General features: G+C 37.7%; 1 protein-coding gene and 1 long non-coding RNA gene across 3 annotated transcripts in view; one reads left to right on the top strand and one right to left on the bottom strand.

Annotated features, from left to right (window-relative positions):
- LOC116751953 overlaps positions 1–21,270 on the bottom strand; it is an 86,830-nt gene that overhangs the window by 16,744 nt on the left and 48,816 nt on the right. The window lies entirely within an intron of this gene.
- On the top strand, positions 12,910–21,185 carry SPINK13 (serine peptidase inhibitor Kazal type 13). The gene is given in 4 exon segments (XM_032628458.1): positions 12,910–12,979; positions 15,041–15,078; positions 15,733–15,860; positions 21,137–21,185. Coding segments are annotated over 4 exon segments (285 nt in total).

The following is a 21,270-nucleotide window of genomic DNA, read 5'->3' as shown; positions in this document are numbered from 1 at the left end:
GGAACAAGAGAATCAAGCAGGAAAAAAGAAGAGTTTGGAAATGTCAATTCAACTGGGGTCTAAACTCTTAGAACTTTTAAGAAAAATCACCATTTGCTAAAGTATCTCTTATACAAACTACCTGTTAAAGAAAGAATAAAACTTGATGAAAGTGCTGGGGAGAAAAAAAATTTTTTTTTCCTCTACCCTCCTAAGTTCTTCTGGTTGGTCTAAGAATTAAGCTGACATAAGAGACATTCACAGGAGAAAATCAAACTTAATTATTTAAATATGGTGAATCCAAACATGAGAAACCCCAAAGACAGGCAAAATGATACACACATGCGCGCTAGGTTCCTCCCTGTCTACCACACCCAGTTTATATTATACTCTAGGTATCTCTGGTGATAGCTCCCTTCCTGGAACAGGTCCTCTATCTACATTCTTTAGGCAGTTAGGTCAAAGGTTCTTCCTGAGTCTTTTCTTTCTTAAAAACAATCAACCCAAAATAATCCTCATGCCAAAGAGATCCATTTAGGGGTGGCAAATTTTCCTTCCCTTCAAAAGCAAATCTATTAGAGGTCAAGTTAATGTTGTTCAATAAATTTTCATTCTAATGAATACATAAAGAATAGACACCTGAGATATTAAATTATATTTATAATTTATTTACAAATTATAAAGGGTGTTATATTTATCACCCTTCCATTCCCCAAAATATTTATGGAGTCATTACCATGAACCTGACATGGTAATTATGGTATACTCTTATTTTCAAATATTAATTGTACATTTCATTAGAAAAAAAATTTTTAATGAGCATTTGGCTTTCCAGTTAAGCACAATTCTCACTGGCTTAGAGGTGGACAGGAATGGACCACCATCTGTCACCTACCCCAAAATGGAAGACTTAACTTGTGGATGGCAGCCCAGATCTATCCATCTACCTTGGAACCATTACACGGAAACAAATAAAATCGTAAATAAGGGTGCTATAGTCTTTTACGTTTGTTGTATTAGTTTAGCCTATATCCTAACAAATACAGTGAACTTCAACCAACCTTCTGTACAGAGTTGCATTTCTTTGTATGTTAAGCACATGTATTATGGCAGTCTCAGTCTAATGATGGAGATGCTAACGGCTAGGAATGTGTGAGGCCTGGAATACTTGTGGCAGCCCCATTTCCCCAGTGAGTCAATGCTGTGGCTGGAATGGCCCTTGTGGTTCTTACTATGATTGCAGGACACAATTCGGGAATGCAAAGTGGATCATATTGTCTGTTTTTCCAGTTATGCTCCAGAAATAGGTCATGTGCAATTTTATGTGCTCTCCAAATTAATCTGTATTTTGGGGGTTGGGGGTGGAGATGTGTGAGGAGATCTGATTTACCCAGGTGTCATTTTTGAATAGGGATCAGGAAATCTTCTTAATGTTTTTCTGCCTGGAAAAACTAAAATTATGCTAGTAAACAAAGGATCACTTAGGCTCTTGAGAACAAGGGAAAAGGAACCCCAGGGATGCAACAGGTAATTAGTAGCCAAAAGACTCTGAATCTTTAGCAGATAAAACTCTCCTCAGTTGGAGGGTGCAGGCAGTTTTCTTTTCGCATGTTAATTTAATTTCTAAAGTGCTTCTAAAGGCACTCAAAAAGTGGACACTAGTGCTAAACATATTTAAAGACCTTCTAACTTACCTCACCCTTCTCTATACTCTTTTTCTTGTAATCCATACTTGAATTCAGCCTCCATCTCCTGCTCCAGAAGACACAAGTCCCCAACATACTTTTTGTCTATTATCAGGTGTACATGTTTCATGGATGTTCATGAACAAACAGATTTCAGTTACACAAAATAAAATGTTACATTTCTTCACATTCAAGTTTTACCATAAATAATAACTGCATAACATAAGCAATGAAGAGCCAGTGGAAGACTTGAGTAGGGCAACTACATCAGATTTGTGTCTCAGAAATAGCATTCTTGAAACTCCTAAATATTGAGAGAATGGATAGATTTCCCTAGAAGTCACAAAGAAGGCATATCACATTCATATATGAAAAGACTATATTAGAGAGGGCTCACTGACACATCTGAGCTGTGGCTGCTCTGAGAATTTTTGCTATTCAGTGTACCAAGGTTCTGCATTACCTTTTCAATTTTTATTTTAAATTTGCCAGAAAGTGATATGGGAAATTCCTTCACTTAAGAAGAAGGACAAAGAGGAAGACTGGCTGCAACCCCATGAAATTACTGATAATAAAACTAACTTGGAAAAGTTAAAAAATGTATACAAATATGAATTTATACAACAACTAAGTGGAGAAGCTGGCATTACAACTCAGTTCTACAGCCCCATCCATTAGCAGACAGGGTGCCTAAAGCCATACTGAGCTCACAGCCACCTCTAAACACACACCCTTGCCATGGCCCTGCCCACCAGAGGAACAAGACCCAGCTCTACCCACCAATGGGCAGGTACCAGTCCCTCTCACCAAGAAGCCTGCACAAGCCTCAGGACCAACCTCACCCACCAGAGGGCACAGACTAGAAGCAAGAGGAGCTATGATCCTACAGCCAGCAGAAAGCAGACCACAAACACAGAAAGGCAGACAAAATGAGAGGGCAGAGAAATATGTTCCAGAAGAAGGAGCAAGTAAAAACCCACAAGAACAACTAAATGAAGTAGAGATAGGCAACCTACCTGAAAAAGACTTCAGAGTAATGATAGTAAAGATGATCCAAGATCTCAGAAAAAGAATGGAAGCACAGACTGAGAAGTTATAAGATATGCTTAACAAAGAGCTAGAAGATTTAAAGAACAAATAAATAGAGATGAACAATAACTGGATTGAAAAATACACTAGAAGGAATCAATAGCTGAGGCAGAAGAACAAATAAGTGAGCTGGAAGACAATGGCTGAACTCGCTGCCACAGAACAGAATAAAGAAAAAAGAATGACAAGAAATGAGGACAGTCTCAGAGACCCTTGGGGGCAACATTAAAAGCACCAACATTCGCATCATAGGGGTCCCAGAAGGAGGAGAGAGAGAGATAGGGCCTGAGAAAATATTGTAAGAGATTAAGGGTGAAAACTTCTCTAACATGAGAAAGTAAACACTCATTCAAGTCCAGGAAGCACAGAAAGTCCCACACAAGATAAACCCAAGGAGGAACACACTGAGACACACATTAATCAAACTGACAAAAATCAAAGACAAAGAAAAAGTATTAAAAGCAACAAGGGAAAAGCAACAAATAACATACAAGGGAATCCTCATAAGGTTATCAGCCGATTCTTTTAGCAGAAACTCTGCAGGACAGAAGGGAGTAGCATGATATATTTAAAGTGATGAAAGGGAAAAACCTACAACCAAGAGTATTCTACTCAGCAAGGCTCTCATTCAGATTCAACAGAGAAGTCAAAAGTATAACAAGCAAAAGCTAAGAAAATTCAGCACCACCACACCAGCTTTACAAGAAGTCTTAAAGGAACTTCTCTAGGCAGAAAAGAAAAAGCCACAACTAGAATCAAGAAAATTATGAATGGAAAAGCTCACCAGCAAAGGCAAACATAAAGTAAAGGTAAGAAATCATCCACACACAAATACGATATCAAAACCGGCAATCATGAGAAGAGAGTACTAATACATGATATAGGAAATGCACTGGAAATTAAGAGACCAGCAACTTAAAACAATCTTGTACATATATAGACTGCTGTATCAAAACTTCATGAGAACCACAAAACCAAAATTTACAGCAGAAACACAAAAAAGAGAAAGCAATCCAGGGGACTTCTCTGGTGGTCCAGCGGTAAAGAATCTGCCTTCCAATGCACGGGATGTGAGTTCGATTCCTGGTCGGGGAACTAGTTTCCAACACGCCACGGGGCAGCTGTGCCCAGGCACCTCAACTAGAGAGCCTGTGGGCACCAAACTACAGAGCCCACGTGCTCTGGAGCCCATGTGCTGCAAATACAGAGCCCATGGGCTCTGCAACCTGAACGCCACAACTAGAGAAGAGAAAAAACCCGCCTGTCACAAGTAGACAGAAGCCCACATGCCACAAGATCCTGCATGCCTCAACAAAGATCCCATGTGCTGCAACTAAAATCTGACGTACCCAAAAAATATTAAAACTAACTAACTAAATGTATATTTAAAAAAAGCAATCCAAACACAACACTAAAGATAGACATCAAATCACAAGAGAAGAGAACAAAAGAGGAAGGGAAGATAAAAGACCTTCAAAAAACAAATCCAGGGGGTTTCCCTGGTGGTGCAGTGGTTGAGAGTCCGCCTGCCGATGCAGGGGACGTGGGTTCATGCCCCAGTCCGGGAAGATCCCACATGCCACAGAGCGGCTGGGCCTGTGAGCCATGGCTGCTGAGCCTGCGTGTCCGGAGCCTGTGCTCTGCAACAGGAGAGGCCACAATGGTGAGAGGCCCACGTACTGCAAAAAAAAAAAAAAACAAATCCAGGGACTTCCCTGGTGGTACAGTGGGTAAGACTCTGCGCTCCCAGTGCAAGGCGCCTGGGTTTGATCCCTGGTCAGGGAACTAGATCCCGCAAGCATGCCACAACTAAGAGTTCACATTGCTGCAACTAAGAGTCTGCATGCCGCAACTAAGAAGCCCGCATGCTGCAACTAAGAAGCACACATGCCACAACCAAGAGTCTGCATGCCGCGATTTAAGACTCTGGATGTTGCAACTAAGAAGGCCGCGTGCTGCAACTAAACAAAAGATCCCATATGCCTCAAGAAAGATCCCATGTGCTGCAACTAAGACCTGGCACAGACAAAATAAATAAATAAATCTTTTAAAAAGTCCAAAACAATTAACAAAATGGCAAAGAACATACATATCGATAATTACCTTAAATGTAAATGGATTAAATGCTCCAACCAAAATACATAGACTGGCTGAATGGATACAAAAACAAGACTCTTATATATGCTGACTACAAGAGACCCACCTCAGATCTAGGGACACATACAGACTGAAAGGGAGGGGATGGAAAAAGGCATTCCATGGAAATGGAAATCAAAAGAAAGCTGGAGTAGCAATACTCATATCAGAGAAAATAGACTTTAAAATAAAGAATGTTACAAGAGACAAAGAAGGACACTTCTTTGAAGTGTCCTAAGAAGGACACTACATAATGATCAAGGGATCAATCCAAAAAGAAGATATAACAATTGTAAATATATATGAACCCAACATAGGAGCACCTCAATATATAAGGCAAATGCTAACAGCCATAAAAGGAAAAGTTGACAGTAGCACAATAATAGTGGGGGACTTTAACACCCCACTTTCATCAATGGACAGATCATCCAGACAGAAGATCAATAAGGTAAAACAGGCCTTAAATGACACATTAGATCAGATGGACTTAATTGATATTTATAGAGCATTCCATCTGAAAGCAAGAGAATACACTTTCTTCTGAAGTGCACATGGAATATTCTCCAGGATAGAGCACATCTTGGGCCACAAATCAAGCCTTGGTAAATTCAAGAAACTGAAATCATATGAAGCATCTTTTCCAACCACAACACTATGAAAATAGAAATAAATTACAGGAAAAAAGAAACTGTAAAAAACACAAACACATAGAGGTTAAACAATATGCTACTAAACAACCAATGGATCATGGAAGAAATCAAAAAATATCTAGCGATAAATGACAACAGAAACACAACAGTCCAAAACCTGTGGGATGCAGCAAAAACAGTTCTAAGAGAGAAGTTTATAGTGATACAAGCTTACCTCAGGAAACAAGCAATATTTCTAATAAACAACCTAACCTTATACCTAAAGCAACAAGAGAAAGAAGAACAAACAAATCCCAAAGTTAAGTAAAAGGAAAGAAATCATACAGATCAGAGCAGAAATTTTAAAAAAAGAAACAGAGGAAAACAACAGAAAAGATCAATGAAGCTAAAAGCTGGTTCTTTGAGAAGATAAACAAAATTGATAAACCCTTAGCCAGACTCATCAAGAAAAAAAGGGAGAAGACTCAAATCAATAAAATTAGAAATGACAAAGGAGAAGTTACAACCAACACCACAGATATACAAAGGATCATAAGAGACTACTACAAACAACTACATGCCAATAACATGGACAACCTAGAAAAAATGGACAAATTCTTAGATACAACCTTCCAAGACTGCACCAGTAAGAAACAGAAAATATGAACAGAGCAATCACAAGTAATGAAATTTAAACAGTGATTTAAAAACTTCCAACAAACAGAAGTCCAGGACCAGATGGCTTCACAGGCAAATTCTATCAAACATTTAGAGAAGAGTTAACACCTACCCTTCTGAAACTCTTCCAAAAAGTTGGAGAGGAAGGAACACTCCCAAGCTCATTCTATGAGGCCACCATCACCCTGATAACAAAACCAGACAAAGATACCACAAAAAAAGAAAATTACAGGCCAATATCACTGATGAACACAGACACAAAAATCCTCAACCGAATTTAGCAAACTGAATCCCACGACACGTTAAAAGGATCATACGCTATGATCAAGTGGAATTTATCCCAGGGATGAAAGAATTTTTCTATATCTGAAAATCAACCAGTGTGATACACCACATTAACAAGTTGAAGAATAAAGACAATATGATCATCTCAATAGATACAGAAAACGCTTTTGATAAAATTTAACATCCAGTTATGATAAAAACTCTCCAGAAAGTGGGAATATAGGGAACTTACCTCAACATAATAAAGGCCATATGTGACAAACTGACAGCTAACATCATTCTCAATGGTGAAAAGCTGAAAGCATTCTGCCTAATATCAGGAAAAAGGCAAGGATGTCTATTGCTGCCACTTTTATTCAACACAGTTTTGGAAGTCCTAGCCATGGCAATCAGAGAAGAAAAAGAAATAAAAGGAATCTAAATTGGAAAAGAAGAAGTAAAACTGTCACTGTTTGCAAATGAAATGATACTATACCTAGAAAATCCTAATGATGCTACCACAAAACTACTAGAGCTCATCAGTAAATCTGGTCATGTTGTGTGATACAAAATTAATACACAGAAATCTCTTACATTCCTATACACTAACAATGAAAAGATTAGAAAGAGAAATTTAGGAAGCAGTCTCCTTTACCATCTCATCAAAAAGAATAAAATACCTAGGAATAAACCTACCTAAGGAGACAAAAGACCTGTATTCTGAAAACTATAAGATGCTGATGAAAGAAATCAAAGATGACACAAAAAGACAGAAAGATATACCATGTTCTTGAATTGTAAGAATCAATATTGTCAAAATGACTGTACTACCCAAGGCAATCTACAGATTCAGTGCAATCCCTCTCAAATTACCAATGGCATTTTTCACAGAACTAGAACAAAAAATCTTAAAATTTGTATGGAGACACAAAAGACCCTGAATAGCCAAAGCAATCCTGAGAAAGAAAAACGGAACTGGAGGAATCACACTCCCTGACTTCAGACTATACTATTAAGCTACAGTAATCAAAACAGTATGGTAGTGGCACAAAAACAGAAATATAGATCAATGCAACAGAATAGAAAGCCCAGAAATAAACCCACACACCTACGGTCAATTAATCTACTACAAAGGAGGCAAGAATATACAATGGGGAAAAGACAGTCTCTTTAATAAGTGGTTCTGGGAAAACTGGCAGCTACGTGTAAAAGAATGAAATTAGAATATTCTCTAACACCACACACAAAAATAAACTCAAAATGGATTAAAGACCTAATTATAAAGGCCGGACACTATAAAACTCTTAAAGGAAAACACAGGCAGAACACTCTTTGACATAAATCTCAGCAATGTATTTTTTGACCCACCTCCTCAAGTAATGCAAATAAAAACAGAAATAAACAAGGGCAACCTAATTAAATTAAAAAGCTTCTGCAGAACAAAGGAAACCATAAATAAAATGAAAAGACAACCCACCGAATAGGAGAAAATATTTGCAAATGAAGGTCAATACCCCCACAAAGGAACAATAAAAAAATGGGCAGATCTAAGCAGACATTTCTCCAAGGAAGACATACAAATGGCCAAAAAGCACATGAAAAGATGCTCAACATCACTAATTATCAGAGAAATGCAAATCAAATCTACAATGAGGTAACACCTCACACCATTCAGAATGTCCATCATGAAAAGGTCTACAAAAAATAAAGCTAGAGGGCTTCCCTGGTGGCGCAGTGGTTGAGAGTCTGCCTGCCGATGCAGGGGACGCGGGTTCGTGCCCCGGTGCGGCAGGATCCCGCATGCTGTGGAGCGGCTGGGCCCGTGAGCCATGGCCGCTGAGCCTGCGCATCCAGAGCCTGTGCTCCACAACGGGAGAGGTCACAGCAGTGAGAGGCCCGCGTAACACAGGAAAAATAAATAAATAAATAAAAAATAAACGCTAGAGAGGGTGTGGAGAAGAGAGAACCCTCCTAACTGTTGGTGGGAATGTAAACTGGTACAAGCACTATGGAGAACAAACAGAGGTTCCTTAAAAAACTAAAACTAGAACTACCAAATGATCCAGCAATCCCACTCCTGGGCACATATCTAGCAAAAACCATTATTCGAAAAGATACATGCACCCCAATGTTCACTGCAGCACAATTTACAACAGCCAAGACATGGAAGCAACCTAAATGTCCATTGATGGAGGAATGGATAAAGAAGATGTGGTACATATATACAATGGAATATTACTCAGCCATAAAACAGAACGAAATAATGCCATTTGCAGCAAACAGAATGAAATAATGCCATTTGCAGCAACAGGGATGGACCTAAAGATTATCATACTAAGTGAAGTAAGTGAGACGAAGACAAATATCACATAATATCACTCATAAGTGGAATCTAATTTTAAAAAAAGATACAAATGAACTTCTTTACAAAACAGAAACAGACTCACAGACTTCAAAACAAACATCATTACCAAAGGGGAAATGTAGGGGGAGGGATAAATCAGGATCTTGGGATTAACATATACACACTACTATATATAAGATGGATACCCAACAGGGACCTACTATATAACATGGTGAACACTACTCAATATTCTGTGACAACCTATGTGAGAAAAGAATCTGAAAAAGAATGAGTATATGTATATGTATAACTGACTTTGCTGTACACCTGAAACTAACACAAAATTGTAAATCAACTATAATCAAATAAAATTTTAAAAAATTCAGTTCTGCCTTTCTGAGAGAAATAAAGCTTATCTTCATACCAATAAATTCCCCTAGCTTCTTCATCTATGTCCAAGGAAGGCATTTATAAATAGAAAACTGACAATTCCAAAATGTATTTGATACAGAGGAACAGTTAAGTAATACCACAAGGAAGCTAACAGGCAAATGCAGAACGTGGTATGTTCTATGAAAAAACTGATCCAATTTAAACAAGTCAAGGACACAGAGAAAGAAGAGGAAGACAAGTAGGCTGCTCCGAATTAAGAGTTGTAAGAGACATAACCACCAGTGTCAAGAGTGGACCTTCTTTGGATTCTTACTCAAACTCTAAAAAAACAGCATGTTTGAGACAATAGGGCAATTTGATTATAAACATTTATCATTTTAGATGATACAAAAGAATTATTGTTAATGTTAAGTGTATGAATCTCAGTAGGATTACTGAAGAAAATGTTCCTGTGTATAAGAGATGCCGGCTGAAGTTGTAGGAATGAAATGACTATGCCTGAAGCACTTTATAATGCTTGAGGATTTTTCTAAAAAATTGCATAGGTAAAGCAAATGTGCCAATCTTGATAATTACTGAATCTATATGATAGGTATATATGAGTTCATTATGTTATTTTCTACATTTTTGTGTATGTTTGACCTTTCGTAATAAAAAATACTAATGTAAAAAAAGACTATATTATAAAGATGTTACTTTTACCAAATTTATGTGACTCCAATAAAAATTCCAGTAGAATTATGTCTTAGTGGACTAGACAGTGTGTCTAAAATATATCCATGATGATACGCTCTCAAGAATATCCAAGAACACAGTTTTAAAAAAATGGATGGATTTCTTTGTTCCTTCCTTCTGTACGTATTACTGAATACTAATCAAGTGATTTAAAAAAAAACAAAAACAAAACCCTGCAATGCACTGCAGTTACAAGGTCAAAATTAGGTAAAGATAGGGTCTTCTCCTTAATAGAGCATGCAATCTCATTATCTAGGGGGTAGTATCGTGGAGAGATTAGGAGTACTGACTGTGGAGAGAAGGAGATAGAGGGCAAAATCAAAGACGCTGCCAAGAAAGGCATAGGGTATCACACAAGACTGGTCTAAGAAGACTATGGATAGTAAATTAAAGGGAACATTCATTCTCTAAGATGAAAGAAAACTTAGAGAAAGTAATGGAACGTGGGCTTTGGAGTTAAAGGTACCTGTGTTTGAATCTCATCTCTGTCCATTTGTAGCTTTGTTAGTAGCTAGTTAGCTTCAGCAAATGACTTTACTCCCCTCAGCCTCGTTTTCTTTTTCCCTTACACAAGTTTCAGAGTGATATAAACCTCATGGGATTATTGTGAGGAATAAATATGATGAGAAATGTAAACCACATAGCCAGGTACTGGCAAAGAGAAAGGAATGGATGAATGTGTAAATCCCTAGGTAAGTTGATATGGAGAGAAGGATAAAAGTAGAAAGATAGATAATAAAATTTTCAGAATTACAAGGCAAAGGGGAAAAAAGTGGAGCTAGTTCATCCTGAGGTTTCCCTACACAATAAAGAAGAGGTGAAGTTTACTACTCAGAGTAATGTAGCAGAGGTGGGGTCAGACAGTTGAAAAAATTGGATTAAAAATGGAAATTATATGGAGATGGGTGGCATAGGTAGCAACCCGACATTAAATAATAAGAGACCTCCTTAGGAGTCTAGAGGGCCTAGGTCAGTAGTGATGATAGCAGGACTGCAGACTCCATTGTATGGAAGTTGTTCCATCCTTGCTCCACAGCCAAGGTCTGGAGCAGGAAAATAGCATGCTGAATTTATCCCGGCTTGGAAGAAAGAGGGAAGAATCAAGAACAGGATGTCAAGAGAGCATGCTCATGCCAAGGGGCTAAATATAAATGTCAGTCTATGGGACTCAGACTGAGAAGGGAAGACAAGCAGCAAAAGGAGTACTAACTACTCTAGGAGAGTTTAAAGTGTGTGAGATAGAAATTTTCCAGATTATGGCAAAATTTCAGTCTTGCCTACGTTAAGGTGGAGGGGAGGGAAACACATGGAGACTTCAGAAGACTTAGGTATTGCAAAGATTATTAGTCGTGGTGCGGGAGTTTCCCTGGCTGATGTCAGAAATCATGTCCTACAAAGATCAAACAGATAACCCTTCTGAGAAGCAGGATGGGCTAAATGACCTCTGGAGGCAGAGACCAGGAAAATGAATCAGCCTTGAATTTGGTGAATGTATACCAGATTATCTGGAATAAGGTAGGTAATTAACCTGCTTTGCAAATGTCATCTTGTTCTCATGATCCACAATCAGAAACCACAAGTGCAGAACCTCCAGGTCTGTCCCTGCCTGCTGGAGCATGAAACATCAGAGGAGGTGGTATAAGAGAGGGGTCAAACTAGGAAACAGCTATTAGCGCAATATCTTGCCAATCAACTGGTCACTCAACTGAGCAAGGAGCCTGCCTCCTCTGCTCAACATGCCCCTGGGCCACAGACTCATGGAACAGCAACTTTGCTCAGGGCTAGCTGTGACCTCAGGGTGACTACAGTGGGCTCACATTTTGCAGCAAGCTCATTCAGGCAAACATCTCTTCACCTCCTTATTCTAAGTCAGTGATGGTATCTCTTTGGCTTTCTTCTCTGTCACTAGGTTTCCCAGTACGTTTGTTTTCCTCCAGCACCCTCCTTTTGTTTCCTCTGCACAGCTAATATGGTTCTCTCTCATTTCTCTATGTGTCCACCAGCTACAATTTGGGGAAGAGACTGAATGAGTAGAGTAGGGCATGGGAAGTTGAGTAAATGACTTGGAAAGTATCTTCTCTTTGGGCCAAATCTTTCCATTCTTACAAAAGAAGAGTTTGGCTAAAGAAATTGGTAATTTAATATAGTTAAACTCTACTTATATTAATATCAGTTGATATTCTCAGTATCCTGTGATGTTCATGCTTTTTGAGGCTCATACTTCCAAGAAATGTTGAAGCTAGAATTTGAACTTACCAGTGTCATCAAAATCATGTGTACTATATATATATGAATCATAAAAGTGATAAAAATCAATTATCCTGATTTGTGTATCAGGAAAGGTATACATAATTTTTATGACCCCAGACCAACAATTCCATTTTCAATCTATTCTTTGTATTTGGGCACATGTAACTTGCCTGGAAGAAGAAACTTACTTAGGAAATGGAGGACTTGAATGTGGGAGAAACTGGTCTATCCCAGGAAATCAAACAATGTGTATTATAAAGTGACACATCCCTGATTGTGCAGCATAGTCCTCAGTTCACACCTATTTTCTCAGAATTCTTATGAATTCTTAGTGTCCATATTCACTAACATGAGTGTCTCAGTTTAGATGATATATTGTAGGATAAACCTATTTATACGTAACATGCTGGGGTCAGCCCTGGTGAGAGCCCTGAGGCTAATTCCTCTTCCAAGCCAAAACAGTGACTGTACAATGGCTGTTGGCAGGGGGCGAAAAAGTTATTTTAATGGTTTTCTTTCCCTCTTTAGAGCAGAAGAGCCTTCTTAGGTCTGAATCCCTAGAGACCAGGCCAGTTTGGAATCACCATGGCCAAGTTCATGGGAATGGCACCAATTCAGAGTAGTGGGTTCTCTCACGTTTGGAAAGCCAATTATGCAAGAGATTACGAATAAACTATCGTGAGCATTTTCACAGGCCTCACCAAAGCAGGACGTTAGATGAGATCAAATGGCTGCCTTTCCCTGCATGACCATATTTCTCCTGGTATCCTCCACTTTGGCACAGATTGTTTTTTCAGGTAAGCATATGTCTTTCTTTTACTTGCAGAAGAGAAAAAGAGTCATTTGTGACTGGATGGGTAAAGTTTTGCTGAAACATAGGCCTTTGGGCTTGATAATACAAATGGGGTATCAATTGGCTATCACTATTGGAAAAGGATTGCTATTGGATAGCAATTTAAAATTATTTTGAACATGACAAATGAAACAAAATAAACCAAAATGAACAAAAGTTTAGGTTCAAAGATATGTCACTGCCTCCATACCCTTTTCCTTCCACTGCAGTCCCACCCTCATCTTTTATGTAACCAATCTTGTTTTAGGTACCTATTTGCATCCTGCTTTTCCCAATTCAGAATGTCCTGAAAAGCAGTACATATCAGTTCACAGGGATTTCCTCATTCTTTTATACGACAGCATAAGACTTTTTTGGATGGATGTACCAAAGTTTATTCAACCAGTCTTAGGTGTACGGGCATTAGTTCGTGTCCAATATTTTGCAATTAAAAACAATGCTGCAATAAATAATCTTATGCATATGTATTTTTCTATCGTTGGGAGTTTATCTTCAGGGTAGGTTCGAATTGTGATTGAATGTGAATGCAAAGTAGTTTTGTTCAACGTTGCCAAATTTCACTTCATAAAAGTTGTGCCAACTTGCATTCCCACCAGTAATAGATGGTATTTCAATATAGTTTTCATTAGCATTTTTCTTATCATACTGCATTTGAATATCCTTCACAAATTTAAGGGTCATTTTCATATCTTTGGGGTTTTGTGTGTGTGTATGAATTGTAGGTCCATGTATATAACTCATTCAGCAATTGGGATTTTTTTCCCCTCAATTTTAAAGTATTCTTTATGTATCAGGTATATTAGGCCTTTATCTATGACATGTGTTGCAAATATTTTTTCCAGTTTATCAGATATCTTTTTTAGTTTATGTTTATATTTTGTCATGAAAAAGCTATTTTTATTTGGATGTAATAAAATGTATCAGTCCTTTCTGTTACTGCACAGAGATTGAGTCATTATCAGAAAGTCTTTTGTATATTAAGATTAAAGAGCAACTCAGTTGTGTTATATTTTGATCTTTGTATTGTTTTGTTTTTTATGTTCAGATCCAGGTCCATTTGAAGTTTGTTCTTATGTATGGTATGCAGTGTATATATATTACTTTATTTTTACTAGATGAAGGCTTTTATTTTTCTTTTTTCATAACTATATCCAGCTGCTTTTGTTATTAAAATATTCTGGCTTTTTAGAATTAGAGAGGAGCATTCCATCTTTTTTATTCTCTGAAAGAGTGCATAGGTAAACTGCATAGTCTATTCCTGGAGAGGTTGGGAGGCTTGTTGTTTCCTTTATGTGAAGATTTTAAAATCGTACAACTTTTCTAACTTTGTAAATTCTGACTTTTGGGAAGCTAGAATTTTCTTGGATATTTTAAATATCACCTAACAGTGAGAGATAAGGCAAAACTTCAATAGGTCTTTTCTTATTTTATTCTCCCATAACCAGCTGGTCATCCTCTATCCCTAAGCAACACCAGCACCCCTCGTAAAAACCAGTTCACCATATCCCTCAGTCTCTCCAGAGCCAAGGAACTCCTAAGCTTTCTCGTCATCATTTTTAGTATCCTCTTTAGTTCAGTATCTTGGTAGGAACTGGCCTAATCCTTTATTTACTGTATTACTTTTAATTTTTACAACCATCTTTAAAATGCATATACTTATCCTAATTGTTGTGACGAGGAAACTAAAGCCAACAAAAGTCAAGTGACTTAATGAAAATAACACGGTTTGCAAGTTAAGCATACAACTCCAAATGGTTTTTACTCTTTCCTCAATGACACAGCAAATTTATAAATGAAGTCAGGACTATGAATAGGAGAAAATAAATGAAGTAGTTAACAAAGGAATACCACCCACAAATTTTGTTGTCACAAATTATTTTGTATACTTTGTGCAAATGAGTAATTGCATTACATTTCTTTGTTCAGTCAGTAACTTCAGTGAGTGAAATCAAACTCCATGGAGAACTGTTTCTTTTAAGCTATTGTGTCTGTACTTTATTTGCAGAAATCTTCAAACCACATGACTATTCTAAATGGCCTATGGTAAATTTAAATTTCTAAATTCTGAATTCTGATTTTAATCTGATCACTCTCCTGACATGAGAGACCTAAAACTTCATAGTGGTTAAGTAGAATGGAAGTTTTCTATGTGACTTTGGGAATGTATCTTAACCTCTTCAGGCTTAGATTTACTCCCATGTAGCACAAACATTATAATAGTAAGATGCATCTCTGAACATTAAATGAATTAATACCTGCCAATTGTCCAAGGCCACAGAGTTTAACAACGGTATATACAGAATTTAATCCCAGTCTCAATACAGAACCCTCACTCTTAAAAACTACATTTAAGCCCCTATCTTCTAGGAGTTCAGAGACACATAACTATCTCTACTCACAAACTTCTTATAATGAGTTACTGGCACTGGGACTCCAAGTTTAAGTGAAAACTTTGCATTTGGGATTTAAGCTGAGTTATTATACTGCTTATGACTAGCAAATGATGAATGAGTGAGGATACTGTAGTTAGAAAAAAACTTGCCTGACCAAAGCCCAGAGGAGAGGAAATCTTGCAAAAAGATCAATTGACTAGTAACATTTGATATTATTTCTATGTAGGGCAGAAGTGACAGGCCAGGAATAGATGAGGGAAAATCTATCAGTTGTTATTCATATGATATTTTATGATGTTTGTAGCCCCCATGTAAAATGTACTACCCACTGGATCCCCTTTATGATGCAAACTGTCCTGAGGTGACAGCATATGTTTGTGCTACAAATGGCCACACTTAAAAGAATGAGTGTTTCCTTTGTGTTGATCAGTGGTAAGTTCAAAACAAAATACCATTATTTTTTCTCTATATTTCTTCACAGAAATTTCCAATAATTTTAGCAAGGAACTGGATTTGCTGATGCACGGGATTTTTTTTTTTTTAATAGCCTCTTGTTCACAAAAGACTGAGGACAGACTACATACATAGTAAACAGAAAAGTCTTTTTAAAAAATTTAGTTAACATTCAAAGTTGACTCATTTAAAAAAAAAGAAAGAAAAGCTTACATGATATTTTGGCAGAACTGTACAGAGATCATACTAGTAGATAGCCTATAGATTATATTCAAGCAATAAATAGAAATCCATCTTAAAAAAATCAAATTTTCTTTAACAAGTCACAGTGACATCCCTATGAGTAGCACCCATATTGTTGCCTGGAAGAAGTAAATATAGATACTGATACAGACATACAGACACAGACATAAATACAGGTGTAGATATACACGTTAAGTAACAAAGTGATTATGTGGTCTTACATGGAAAAAAACTGTCAAATTTTTTTGCCTTTCAAATAAATTCAATGGGAAATTTAGATTAAAAAGTTAATAATATTCCTTGTGATATATTTTAGCTCTATTTGAAACTGTTTTTACAAATCAGCCTTATCGTGTCTTGTCAGTAACTCTTCCATGACCTATGAGATCCTCTCTGTTGGGAGTCTCTAGGAGTACCCTCAGGTTTGATGATTCCCTAGTAGGACTGATAGAACTCAGAAAAGCTGTTATATGCATGCTAACAGTTTATTACAATGAAAGGATACAGAATAAAATCAGCAAAGGCAGAAAACTCATAGGGTGGAGTCTAGGAGATCAGGCACAAGCTTCCAGTCGTCCTCTCCCAGGGGAGTCACACAGGCAGTGCTTAAATTCTCCCAGCTATCATGTGTCATAACTTATATACTGACAACCTGGGAAGCCCCACCAAAGCTTTGGTGTCCAGGGTTTTTACTGGGGACACGCAGCACCTACATGGTTGACAACTACTTAGTCTCCAGCCCCCCCGCCCCAACCCAGGAGTTAAACTGATACAGAGCGGCTCAGCACCACAGGTGAACAAAAACAGGCATTCACCTCAGGGTAAATTATCTGGCATGACCTATGGCCCTAGGTTACAGAGTTACTCTTATCAGCCGGAATATCCCAAGGGTGTAGAGATTACTTCCTATGAGCTGATTTGAGCATCTCAAGTCTGCTGAGCTAACTCTTTAATGCATATCTTCCTTTGAGAAGAATCTTCAGGGACTTCGGCATCACATTAGCATGCCACTGCAATTATTTCTGAGCACTGAAGGAAATGAGGTGTAGAAACTAGTCCAATAAAGGTAATACTTGCTCATCTTCAGAGCAAGTACTAGACTCAGAGGATGATTTTAAAGGAAAAGAATGGGAACTGAAAAATGTGAATTAACCAAGTATCTCCCATTGACTTCAAAGAAAGATGAATGAGAATTCATGAATATTAGCAGACTATGTAGAATGATTAAATTACATAATCATTCCTTCCAAATGTGGTGGTTGTCACTTTCTCAGGCAGGGCTAATTAGGCAAAAGACTTTGGGAAGCGTCTTCTTAGCTCTTCCACATAAGCCTTTTCCACACTGTCTGGCATTTGGATGCACAACATTAAAATGAGCAGCATAAGAAGGACCCACCCACAATGGCTTGGGCTTCTGAAAATCAGCATAGGTTGATGCAGAATCACATTGGGGACTTGATTTTCCACTCTGCTACAACCAAATGGCTTCTCAAAGATGGTTCTGAGATTTTTTTCAGCCTCATCTAGGAGACTTGAGAAAGTCTCAAAAGCTCTATCAGCATGCCTCTGATCTGTTCTGGCACTCTCCCACCCTCTCACTCTCATTCTCTCTCCTTCTCTCCTTTCTTTCTTTCCTTCTTTTCTATCTTGTAAGTCTGCCAGATATACTATGAACACTGTTTTTTCTCAATCAAAGTATAAATAAGGAGCCTCTGCTGATTAAAAAAGAAAAAAATGGTTCTCTCATTGGAGCCATTATGAACATAGTTCTTATCAAACATATCTATTTCTGGAACACAGAGAACACTGATGCCAATGGCAGGGATGGTACAGTTGCCTGTATATTTGTTTTAATTCTCACTGTGACTTGCATGTATAAACGTGGCCTCCATGCCATTTCTGGATCTCGGGGCAACAAGAATAGTCATTATGCTCTTTTGAGTAATGGAAGCAGAAGAGTAATTCTTCTGTCTCTGCTCTTAGCTAGTGTTTTGAAGAAAAATTCTGAGAAACTGGACTCACAATCCTGAGAGATATCCGCCATTTATGAACAATGTAAATCCCTTGAAAAACAGAAAACTTAAGTGTGCATCTTGCCCAGAATTGAAAAAAAAAAAAAAAAAATCAGTCATTATCCTTAAAGGAATCCCCCAAGCCTACTCAGTGTAGGGCCCTCATAATAACTACCAAGAAAATAGAGTTGTCGGGCTTCCCTGGTGGCGCAGTGGTTGAGAGTCCGCCTGCCAATGCAGGGGACACGGGTTCGTGCCCCGGTCCGGGAAGATCCCACATGCCGCGGAGCGGCTGGGCCCGTGAGCCGTGGCCGCTGAGCCTGCGCGTCCGGAACCTGTGCCCCGCAACGGGAGAGGCCACAACAGTGAGAGGCCCGCATACCACAAAAAAATAAAAATAAAAAAAATTAAAAGAAAAAGAAAATAGAGTTGTATGAAACAGATCCCAGACTCTTCATAAGTTTGTGGTCTTATGTGGCAAAAAGAATATATTACATAAGAAAATTCATGATAATAGAAAACAGTATTGGTTCTGTTTAACCAGAATAGTATTTCAGTAAGTTTTAATGGTTGACAGTATTTCAAAAATCAGATTTTACCTAAAAATACAGGTTTCCAATTTATTTTAAAAAAATCAAACATTAATAGTAAGCTAGGATTTCACATTCAAGAAATAAGCAACAGTTATCTAGTAGCAGTTCCCCATCCAAATGGAGTGCAGGCAATATATATATATTATTTTTCAGATTCTTTTCCATTATAGGTCATTACAAGATACTGAGTATAGTTCCCTGTGTTATACAGTAGGTCCTTGTTGTTTATCTATTTTATATACAGTAGTATGTATATGTTAATCCCAAACTCCTAATTTATCCCCCCAACCTGCTATTGCCTTTGATAACCCTATGTTTGTTTTCTATTTCTCTGAGTCTATTTCTGTTTTGTAAACAAGTTCATTTGTATCCTTTTTTAAGGTTCCACATATACATGATATCATATGACATTTGTCTTTTTCTTTTTCTGACTTACCTCACTTAATATGATAATCTCTAGGTCCATGCATATTGTTGCAAATGGCATTAATTCATTCTTTTTTTTTACAGCTGAGTAATATTCCATTACACACACACACACACACACACACACACACACACACACACACCCCATATCTTCTTTATCCATTCATCTGTTGATGGACATTTAGTTTGCTTCCATGTCTTGGCTAATACTGCTATTAACATTGGGGTGCATGTATCTTTTCAAATTAGAGTTTTATCCAGATATGTGCCCAGAAGTGGGATTGCAGGATCATATGGTAACTCTGTTTTTAGCTTTTTAAGGAACCTCCATACTGTTCTCCATTGTGGCTGCACCAATTTACATTCCCACCAATGGTGTAGAAGGGTTCCCTTTGCTCCACACTCTCTCCAGCATTTATTATTTATAGAGTTTTTAATGATGGCCATTCTAACTGCTGTGAGGTGATACCTCATTGTATAACCTCATTGTAGTTCTGATTTGCATTTCTCTAACAATTAGTGATGTGGAACATCTTTTCATGTGCCTGTTGGCCATCTGTATGCCTTCTTTGGAGAAATGTCTATTTAGGTCTTCTGCCCATTTCCTGATTGGGTTGTCTTTTTTTTTTTTGATATTAAGCTGATGAGCTGTTTGCATATTTTTGAAATTAATCCTTGTTGGTCTCATCGTTTGCAAATATTTTCTCCCAGTCCTTAGGTTGTCTTTTCATTTTGTTTAAGCTTTCCTTTGCTGTGCAGAAGCTTTTAAGTTCAACTAGGACCCATTTGTTTATTTTGGTTTATATTTTCATTACTCTAGGAGGTGGATCAAAAAAGATATTGGTGCCATGTATGTCCAAGAGTGTTCTGCCTATGTTTTCCTCTAAGAGTTTTATAGTGTCTGGCCTTATAATTAGGTCTTTGATCCATTCTGAGTTTATCTTTATATATGGTGTTACAGAATGTTCTAATTTCATTCTTTTACATGTAGCTGTCCAGTTTTCCCAGCACCACTTACTGAAGAGAATGTCTTTTCGCTGTTGTATATTCTTGCCTCCTTTGTCATGAGGCAGTTAAAGTATTCTTAAAGAAAAAGTGCATGGACTGGTGGCGCAGTGGTTAAGACTCTGTGCTCTCAATGCACAGGGCGCAGGTTAGATCCCTGGTCAAGGAACTAGATCTTACATGCATGTTGCAACTAATGAGTTCGCATGCCACAACTAAGGAGCCCGTGTGCCACAACTAAGGAGCCCACAAGCCATAACTAGGGAGAAAACGAGCTACAATTAAGGAGCCCGCCTGCTGCAATGAAGACCCAGAGCAACCAGATAAATAAATAAATAAAAAGCTAATACTATGTTGAGAGGTTTAAAAAAAGAAAAAGTGCAAAAGAAAATAGAATGGGCAATTTACACAGGGCTCACTGCTTGGGAAAACACATGGAACTGAGAAACTGCAATGTCTTTAGGGAAATAAGGAAGATAAAAATTGTGTTGAAAGTAATGTCAGGTATTTAAAGGACAGTAATAAATAAGGTGGAAAGTTAGGCAGACGCTAGTCTTCTGGGAAACATAAATCCTAAAGTAAGGGGAACAGACTGTAGTCTATGGGCAGTGTAAACCTAGTGAAAATTTGAGTAGAGTGTGAATTATGTGAATTATTACGCATAGCATTATTGCTGTGGTTATCTTTTACTTCTTGGTAGAGAAATTTGACATTGCTACACTGAATGAAAAGGTATTAAAATGGGAATGGGTTGGGGAATGAAAGACTCTCTACTGAAAAACTTCACAGAGCAATTTTTGAATAATCAAGACATGGGGGGGAATGTGCCAACTGTGGTGGCCATGAAAAGAGACGGAGGTAAAGGGAATTGTAGAAGCAGCTCGCTTTCTCAGGACTTCATTTGGAAGAGAAAGGATGTGAAGCAAGGCCCCCTTTCCTTATGATACTAATCTCTTTTTTCTTCTCTTTTCTTTAGGGAATTCGGTCCTCATATTAAATTTGATAAATACGGAAAACGTGATTAATGGATAACAGAGTACTATATACTTGCTTATTCTTTTCACTAAATTCTGAAAATTATTTCTTTTGGAATTTGAGGGTGTATAATAA

This window comes from Phocoena sinus, chromosome 3, assembly GCF_008692025.1.
Source record: "Phocoena sinus isolate mPhoSin1 chromosome 3, mPhoSin1.pri, whole genome shotgun sequence".
In the NCBI taxonomy this organism is placed as follows: Eukaryota; Metazoa; Chordata; class Mammalia; order Artiodactyla; family Phocoenidae; genus Phocoena; species Phocoena sinus.
Note: the sequence above shows the minus strand (reverse complement) of the source record. Positions and strands in the feature narration are given on the sequence as shown.